General features: G+C 53.7%; 1 protein-coding gene across 1 annotated transcript in view; it reads left to right on the top strand.

The window, feature by feature from the left end:
- The first annotated feature begins 252 nt into the window (after positions 1–252).
- The window catches only part of FADS2 (fatty acid desaturase 2), a 28410-nt gene continuing 19769 nt past the window's right edge, over positions 253–8893 (top strand). Inside the window, exons 1-4 of the mRNA XM_079105144.1 lie at positions 253–652; positions 6663–6773; positions 8324–8521; positions 8637–8738. Coding sequence (XP_078961270.1) covers positions 446–652; positions 6663–6773; positions 8324–8521; positions 8637–8738 — 618 coding nt within the window. The 5' untranslated portion in view covers positions 253–445. The remainder of the gene's footprint in view (positions 653–6662; positions 6774–8323; positions 8522–8636; positions 8739–8893) is intronic.

Here is an 8893-nt window from a genome sequence, read left to right as displayed (position 1 = left end):
TCCTGGGCCAATGGCAGGCGGGGCGACGCGCCCTGATTGGTGCAGGCGCTCTGCTGATCACTGTGGAAACCCGGGCGGCGGGGAACGCGGGAGGATGCGGAGCCCCGGGCGGGGGGAGCTGGAGGGGCGGGAGGAGGAGGCGTCGAGGCCGTGAGCAACCCGGGAGTTTTTACTGGAGGCAAAAGTCGTAGCGGGCGGGCTGAGGGTGGGGCGGAGGAAGGGACCGCTTGGGGGCACCGGGAAACCGGGATACACCGAGGGAAGGCAGGGATACTCGCAAGGCGAGGAGGAGCGAAGGCGAGGGGAGGGGTCGCGGTGGGAGGAGGAGTAGGAGAAGACAAAAGCCGAAAGCGAGGAGGGTGCGGGCCAGGAGGGAAAGGTCCGTGCAGCCAGCCACCGGCTCCGGGAAACCGCAGCGCACGAAGCATCCCGGTGGGCAGGCAGCATGGGGAAGGGGGGGAACCAGGGCGAGGGCGCCACCGAGCGCGAGGCGCCGATGCCCACCTTCAGCTGGGAGGAGATTCAGAAGCACAACCTGCGCACCGACAAGTGGCTCGTCATCGATCGCAAGGTCTACAACGTCACCAAATGGTCCACGCGGCACCCGGGGGGCCACCGGGTCATCGCGCACTATGCGGGAGAAGATGCTACGGTAAGAGTATGGGGGCTCCAGCTACCCTTCTCTGCTGCTGGCGGGATCGGGAGCCCGGGGTTCCTGGGCGCCAAACAGACCTCAGGCTCTGAATCGAGCTCGGGACGTCCAGGAGGGAAGGAAAGTGAATCTCCTGCGCCCATCCCGCGCCCAGAATCGCCCTCCTCTGGGCCAACCGGGCCGACGTGGGGTGGGGGTCGAATTTTTGGACCTCGGGGGCCAGCGCCGAGGTGGAGGTCCCAGCGGGGGTAACTGCACAGCTGCCGCGCGTGCTGAGACCCACGCGTCCACTCCTTCCGCGGGTTCAGCCTGAGCCCGACACTCTCCAAAGGGGGCGCTCCGGCCTCAGGGCTTTGGCGCTCCCAGCTCGGAAGATGGCCACCCTTGGGCGCCCGGAAAGGAGCGGGAGACCTAGCAACTCTGTGTGTGGTACTCGGCGCGCGTACCGCACTCTCCAGCCAGGCTAGGGGGCGGAGAAGGGAAGCTTGTCCCTGGCCCGAGCTCGCTCCTGCTTGGACTCTTGTTTGAGAAGGTCGGCTATGGCTGCCCCGGAGAGACAGCTTAGTAGCTCAGGTTCCCACGCTCCCAAGGATTATCTGGACCCACCTCAAGGGCCGGTCTTCTGGGACCCCCGGGTGGAGAGCTGGTGGAAGTCCGAGAACGGGGCTGGAGTCTGCAAAGCCCAGGTGCAGAGGGTGCCGGGAGCCGGAATTTAGCAGCAGTCGGCAGGCTTGGCAACAGGTCCATCTGCCTCCAAGGTTACTCTCGGACGTTCAACTCAATGGCCCTCTGTTTTTAAATCCTACCGGGAACGCACTTCCCTCATCTTGCACTGTCAAAGGTAATGGGCTCTGGGACCTCTCCAGAGCCAGGGCTGCCCCTCCTACCCACACCACGTGTGTGGCTCAGCAATTACACAGCAGCCCCACCTGGGCAGCCCCCAGTCTGAAATCCTGGCATTAAGGTTCAACCGGGACTCAGAGGGGGAAGAGAAAGAAGACCAGAAACAAGAATGGGAGAAAGGGGCGTTGCTTGATGGAGCTGAGCTGGAGCAGGCAAAAAGGTGGACTGGGATAGAGAACTTGGGCAAGGTGAATAGGGGAGAGGCTGAAAGGGGGATAAACTTGACCCGGATCCTTTCACCTGGTGGTCTAAGATGCTGACCAATCTGTGCTCTTTTGCTGTTCAAGATGTATCCTAGTTCTTGACTTCCCCACCTCTTTTCTCATGGTGGCAACCAGACCAGGCAGTCATACTCGGGACAGTTTAGTGGACTGGTGGCTTTGGTGGGCAAGATTGAGAAGAGGGCCACCCATAGCCTACAGTTCCGTCCCCAGCTTGTTTTACCCGTTCATGTACACTGCTTGAGCCCAGGAGGGCTGATGATGCCAATCAGAATTTAGGTGGGTGTAAGCTTTTCACACGCTTTCACTACTAGCTCATTTGGACTTTTCTGCAACCTGCTGGTTGCGGTCTTTCCACCTGTCCCCTGGTTGGGGTCTTTCCACTGTTCTCTGTTGCTGGACTTGTGCTAGCCTGTTCATGACTCCATAGGTAAGTTGGAGTCCCTGGCCTTCCAGTCATTCACCAAAGAGTCTCCTAGAAGGAAAATTCGAGCATGATACATTTGGTCTGATTATTCTATTTTCATCCAATAATCATTTTCTTATGTGGAAGCTCAGTCTGTCAGTTGCCTTGAACTTTATAGTTATTTCACTCCTTGTTCTGGATGTTGCCAGTGTTTTCCTGACCTTCGAAATGAGTTTTCTCCAAGAGTCTGTGCCCACATCCACCCATTGAGTACTGGGATGCCTGACTCTTCCATGCCTCCGCTCTGTCTCATAAGTTTGAACTAAAAATGTAAGTTTCTTTATTTCTGATCTTGCCCCAGAGCTTTCTTTATAAATTTCATTGGTGGTAAATCTGGCAACCCAGATGTTAGTTGCCCGTTGTAGGAAAGCTAGACTGGTAGTCAGAGCGGGCTGCAGACAGTCTGCAATTGGAGAAAGATGTTATCACTGGAATGGTCCCACTTCTGAGCCCCTGCCCTTAAGATACACCTGCACCCACTTCAATGAGACATTTGAGGCAAAGTAAGCACTACACAATGCCATGTGGTGTTATCAGACAGATGACAATAAAAGTGAGAATTATGAGATCATTAGAAAGTAAAGTATGCAAAGAAGAATTTGGAAGGAAAAAAGTGTACATCTACGTTAACTGTTTTATTGTAGCAAAATATGAAGACAACCCCAATCTTACTGCCTTCCACAGTAAGATTTCTCGGGCCTGGAATACCACTGGGGATGTAATTGAATAATGATAGAGTGAACAACTGGGTTCTTTTCGGCAATTTGATTTTTTTTTTTAAAACTCTCTGGGACCAAGTTTGAAAAAGGCATTGGGCAGTGTGGGGATATGGGAAGGGAATTCAGGAGAGAGGCAGGAGTAGTTGGTGGGAATCAAGAGGGCTTTGTCTGGCCTTTCAAGCAAGTGGCTTTGTCCTTTGGGGCCCAGACTTCTTCCTGGGAGCACAAGAAATGAGTCAGAGTATTTGTGGACCAAGCAGAGTTTTGGGAGGGACTGATCAGCATACAGATTGGTACCCCTTTAATACCTTGCTCTGAGCCACTCACAGTGCGGTGACATCCAAACAAAGGACTGGAAAGAGCAGCCAGAAGTTAAGGAAGCCATTTTGGGGGACAATGCAGGTGTCAGTAGGGGATTTTCTGTTTCTACAGAAAAGAAGACCTCAGAGGTTAGGACCCACCTCTTCCCCCAAAGGAGGGACCAGTTGTCCTTGGGTTTTCCTACAGAAGTTAGTCCTTGACTATGTTTATAATAAAAAGTCACGTGGCTGGGTGCTGTGCACCTGTAGTGCCAGCCGCTGGGGAGACTGAGGCAGGAAGATTGCTTGAGCCCAGGAGTTGGAGGCCAACCTAGTCAATATAACAAGCTCCTGTATCTTTAAAAAAAAAAAAAAAGTCACTTAAATTTTGCAACTCATAAAGTGCATTCATATGTGTTATCTTATCTCGTTTAATCCTTGGATCAGCTGTGTAGATGTTTCTCGTTATTAAGGTTCAGAAACCTTGTCAAGCAGTGGTGCTTAAACGCTAAACTCAGGACCTTCTGGCACCCAGACCTCTGGACTCACCTTCCCTCTCTTCCTCTCTCCTGTCCTATTTCTATCTCTCTGATCTCTTCCCTCCATTCCCTGGAGCTTCTCTGGTCTTTGCCAGACTGTGGGCACAAAGAACCCTCACCTGTGCCTCAAAAGTGTGTCTACTCTTCCTCGAAGTCCCCATCACTACACAACGTCCTCCACTTGGGACTTTGGTCTTCATCCACAAGTCATCAAACTTTCATTGAGAGTCTCCATGACGCTGAGCTAGGCCCTGGCAAGAAGATGAATCATTCACAGAAGTGACCTGAATCTCCTGGATTCGCTTCCCTCATCGCCCTCAAGCTTTGCTTGACTCTGGACCTCTCGGCACTAGTCTTCTCCCTCCCCAGCTGGCCTTGTCCCTTTTCCTGCCTTGTCTGCCTGGCTCTCCTCTAAAATCAAGGGAAGGCAAGAGGAGGCCAGAGGCATGCTCCAGCTTCACACTAGCTCCTGTGCTGTTCTTGTGAAAAGGCAACAATTGAAAAGAGACATTCGTGGTCTGGGGCTGGAGGGTCGAGGTATTTAGGGGAGAGAGCCTGGGTGTGAGTCTGGGCCTTGTGCATTCCTAGCCCGGGGGCGGTTCTGTCTCCTCGCTGAGATCTAGTGGGCAAAGGCTTGGCCCTGCCGGCTGCAGCTCAGGGAAGGACCCCAGGCCCACTCCCAGCATCCCTTCTCTTCTCTCGTGTCCCAGATCCTCTTGCTAGAAAGGCTTTGGCTTCTCTCCCTGGTCAGACCAGGACAGAACTTGGTTCCAATTCTTGTTCCAAAATCAACATTTGGGTTGGTTCTCTCTTGCCCTGTACCATGGCCTGCCTTGTAATAACTGGACATCCGTGTCCCAAAGAGATGTTGGGACACCTCTGCAAGTGGGTGAGGCACATTTATGGCAACTTAAAAGGGAAGGTGAACATTTGCTTTGACTGAGGTCTTTGTATGAACAGAGGAAAGATCTAGAATAAATGCAGAGAGTTGAAGCTCTGACCAGCTGATCCCTGCGGAGTGACCATGGACAAGTGACTTCACCAACCCAGGCCTCCTTTCTCATCTCCAAATGAGGACTAGTAGTGGCGTATGATGTAGGCCACTCGCGTGGCTCAGTGACTAGCCTGTCACCTCAGCGCATGGCAGCTAGGACAACCACAGAGGTGGGGGTGCTGGAGATGGAGAAGAACCTGGTGTTCCAGAGGTGTGAGTGGGCTGTGTGACACAGTAGATGAAGGCAGAGCAGGACTGCAGGCTGGGAAGTCTCCTGGGATCAGAGGGTGACAGCTGTGGGCTTTGGGGCACTTCAGGTCCTTGTGAGTCCAGGTGCCCAGGTAGGGTCGTGGAAGCCGTGTCTGACCCTTGGAAAGGGCTGAGGTGAGCACACTTGCAAGCTACTGGGCTTTACCTTTCAGTGAATCACTGAGAAGAATCGTTTAGTTATCAGACTTTGCAGTCGTTCTTCAGGTACTGTTCCAAGGACTTCCTGTTGGTGTCTCGAAGGCCTTGGTTTGATGTGACGGGGACACACGGAGGGGCCCTGGCTTTGTAATTTTCCTCCAGAGGGGAGTCTTTCAAGCTAAAGCACTGCAGTTTGTATGTCTTTTTAGTTTCTTTTAGTCTAGACCATTCTCCCACGTCCCACCATCCCGCCCCACCGCCACCCCCCGCCATTGTCTTGGTTTTTCTCATCCATTCTCATGGTGCCATTAGACTCCTTCTTCCTTCCTGGTAACCGCTCTATTCCAGTGAATAGTTGGTTTCTTCTTTTCTTTTTCTTTCTTTTTTTTTTTTTGGTACTGGGGATTGAACTCAGGGGCACTTGACCACTGAGCCACGTCCCCAGCCCTCTTAAATATTTTATTTAGAGACAGGGTCTCATTGAGTTGCATAGCACCTCACTGTTGCTGAGGCTGGCTTTGAACTCGAGATCCTCCTGCCTCAGCCTCCCAAGCCGCTGGGATTACAGGCATGCGCCACCATGCCCGACTTGAGTGAATAGTTTGATGTGAACCTTGTACCACTGGAACATCCTATTGTTTAGCCACAGGGGCACCTGGTGCCAGCTCACCTCTAGTAGAGATGCTATATTTGGATGAGATAATGTATTTAATATATATAATATGTACAGAAAAAGTTGGAAGGAAAGTCACTGAAATTATTAGCAATGGTGGCACTTTTCTTGTTGGTATTTATTTCCGTCTTTTTCTTCTGTGCGCTTGCTGATTCCCCCAGACTCAGCGTATTTTTGCTGCATCCTTGGGAGAGTAAAACGCACAACGTGAGTGATGTGAGGGAAAACTTGGGAAGTAAGGAAACTAAAGTGGGGCTCAGCACCCCTCCCTCGCCACGTACTTAAGAGTCCAAGGCTCTTTTCAGAAATGCCTTGTCCGGAGTTCCGTGTTGACTTTTGTACTCTGCCGTCCTGAGCGTATTTTCCGCGTCGTAGCCATCTTTGGTCTCGCTCTTTTCATTGGTAATCGGGGGCATGTGGGTGAGGATCTCCCGGGGCTGGTGGCTGGTGTGATTTGCGAGGCACCCAGCTTAGGAGTCGGCCCGGCTCCGGCCTCCCCAAGCCCTGTGGGTGCAGCTCCCTGGAGGCGTATCTGTCCTCAGACCCTTGGCCAGCTCCAGGCCCTGTGTCGGCCTCGCCTGAGAATTTCTACTGATTGCCATTAGAGGCCAACACTGAGGGATCTGCCTCGGGATGAGACCCGAGCGAGCACTTGGGGCCAGAGGGTGGGAAGCCCTGCGGTGTAGATGTAGACCCAGAACTGCTGCTGCTGAGCACTGTCCTCCCCGGGGCCGGAGAAGCAGGCAGAGGGCCGGGCTCATCCTCACCTTCATTCCCCTGTTCCCCAGGATGCCTTCCATGCCTTCCACCCTGACCTTGACTTTGTCCGAAAGTTCCTGAAGCCCCTGCTGATTGGTGAACTGGCCCCGGAGGAGCCCAGCCTGGACCATGGCAAGAGCGTGAGTGGAACTTGAAACCTGAGCAGGGTTGGGGGTCCTGGGGAGAGTCCCTTGCTCTGGGGCCACCGTGTGGGGGCAGGGGGCCTTTGGGCCTGTCCAGGAGGAGCCGTCACCGAGCACCCGGGGCCACAGCCAACCTCAGAGCTCCCAGGGACAGCCAGGGCCTGGCAGCAGCTAGTGGTATCCCTCACTGACAGCTTGCTTCATTTTCCTCCTCCTCCTTCTCTTCTTTCCAGAAAGATGCAGGATGCTGGGCCTGGACGATCTAGGAGTAAATGTGGGAACAGTAAGAGAATATCAGGCACTGGCCAATGTGGCTCGGTGGCACTTTGGAAAGTGACCATCGTGTAGTCATTTGTTAGTCATCTTCTGGGTGCTGGGCTTCCGGGATGGCAGTATGTAAAGAACCACCTGGGCCCCCTGGGGCTGCCCTGTCCAACGGTGAAGGAGCCCGCAGTCCAGCCCGCATGTAAATGATGGCGTCACCGTGCTTCCGAGTTTCTGCACACTCGCCGTCGCTGGGCCCTCCCTTCTCCTCCCAGTCCTAGCCTTCTGCTCAGAAAGCCCAGTTCTAGGGGCTGGGGAGATAGCTCAGTCGGTAGAGTGCTTACCTTGTAAACACAAGGCCCTGGGTTCGATCCCCAGCACCCAAAAAAAAAAAAGAAAGCCCAGTTCTATCCTTGTCCTAAGCAGGAATGAGGCATCCACCTGGTCCCTGCCTCAAGCCTGTGTGACCCAACCTTGTCCCTGACAGAGTGTGTCCAGAGCATTGTGGGATCTGCACAAGCCCCCTGTGTCCCCAGAGCAGGGGAAATCCTGCTTATCATCAGGCAGGGCCTTGAAGGCTGTGTGCAGCCCTGGTGCTGGCAGGTAACGGGGTTGGTTGATCCCCTCTGCTCTTGGGCCACTGTGGCCCCTGCCAGCAGCATGAAGCTTTCCAGTGTTGTGTGACCACCCCACTGTCCAGCTCTGGAGCTTGTTTATCTTCTCAAACTGAAATTTCAAGTCTATGAAACAGCAGCTCCTCATTCCTACAGTCTGCTCTGTGCATTTGGCCACTCTCCAGACCTCGCCTAAGAGTAATCCTACAGTATTTGTCCTGCTGTGACCATGACTCACCTGTTTCACTCAGCACAATGTCTTTGAGGTTCCTCCTTATTCTAGCATGTGTCAGAATTTCCTTCCTTTTTAAGGCTGAGTAATATTCCCTTGTACGTAGAGGCTGCATTTGGTCCAGCACTCATCGATCTGTGGGTGTTGGGTTGTTTCCACCTTCGCCTATTCTGAAAAACCTCTAAGAACACAGGTGCTTAAGATACAGGCTTTTGAGTCTGATTCTTTCAGCCCTGGCAGTACGCAGACACCAGGCCTGTTTCACACACAGCTGGCAATGGCAGCTGCTGCAGTATGTGGTGGTCCACCTTCTGCAGGTTTGGGGGAGTGGATTGTCCCCTCTTGCCACAGCTTCTGAAGGGTGTCCTGTGTTCCAGACATCTGTCCTCTCGGGTGGTCAGGCAGCCGATTCCCTTCTCTGTGTTCTTGGTCAACAGGCTCAGATCACCGAGGACTTCCGGAACCTCAAGAAGACTGCTGAGGATATGAATCTGTTCAAGAGCAACCACCTGTTCTTCTTCCTCCTCCTGGCCCACATCATCGTCATGGAGAGCATCGCGTGGTTCACCGTCTTTTACTTCGGCAACGGCTGGATTCCTACGCTCATCACGGCCTTTATCCTTGCTACCTCTCAGGTGAGGCCTGACCCCCTTCCCTGTCACTGGAAGTCCTGCCTGCTCCACCCCCAGGCTCCCCTGCCTCACGGAGGTCTGGTGCTTGTTTGTTGATTCTGTGCCCCTCTGTCCCCAGGCCCAAGCTGGATGGCTGCAACATGATTACGGCCACCTTTCTGTCTACAAGAAGTCCAAATGGAACCACATCGTCCACAAGTTTGTCATTGGCCACTTAAAGGTAATCCTCAGCAGCCCTGCCCTATCAGTTAGCAGTTTGCTCGGACACCAGGACCTGCGGGGTCCGTGCTCCAGGACCGCGTGGTGACAAGGCAGGCCCTCCCCAGCAGCGTCTTCCTCTGGGATGGGCCGTTCGGCAACACGTGGGTCCTCTGT

Source organism: Sciurus vulgaris (genome assembly GCF_902686455.1).
Source record: "Sciurus vulgaris genome assembly, chromosome: 11".
Taxonomy (NCBI): Eukaryota; Metazoa; Chordata; class Mammalia; order Rodentia; family Sciuridae; genus Sciurus; species Sciurus vulgaris.
This window is presented reverse-complemented; position numbering and strand designations above follow the sequence as displayed.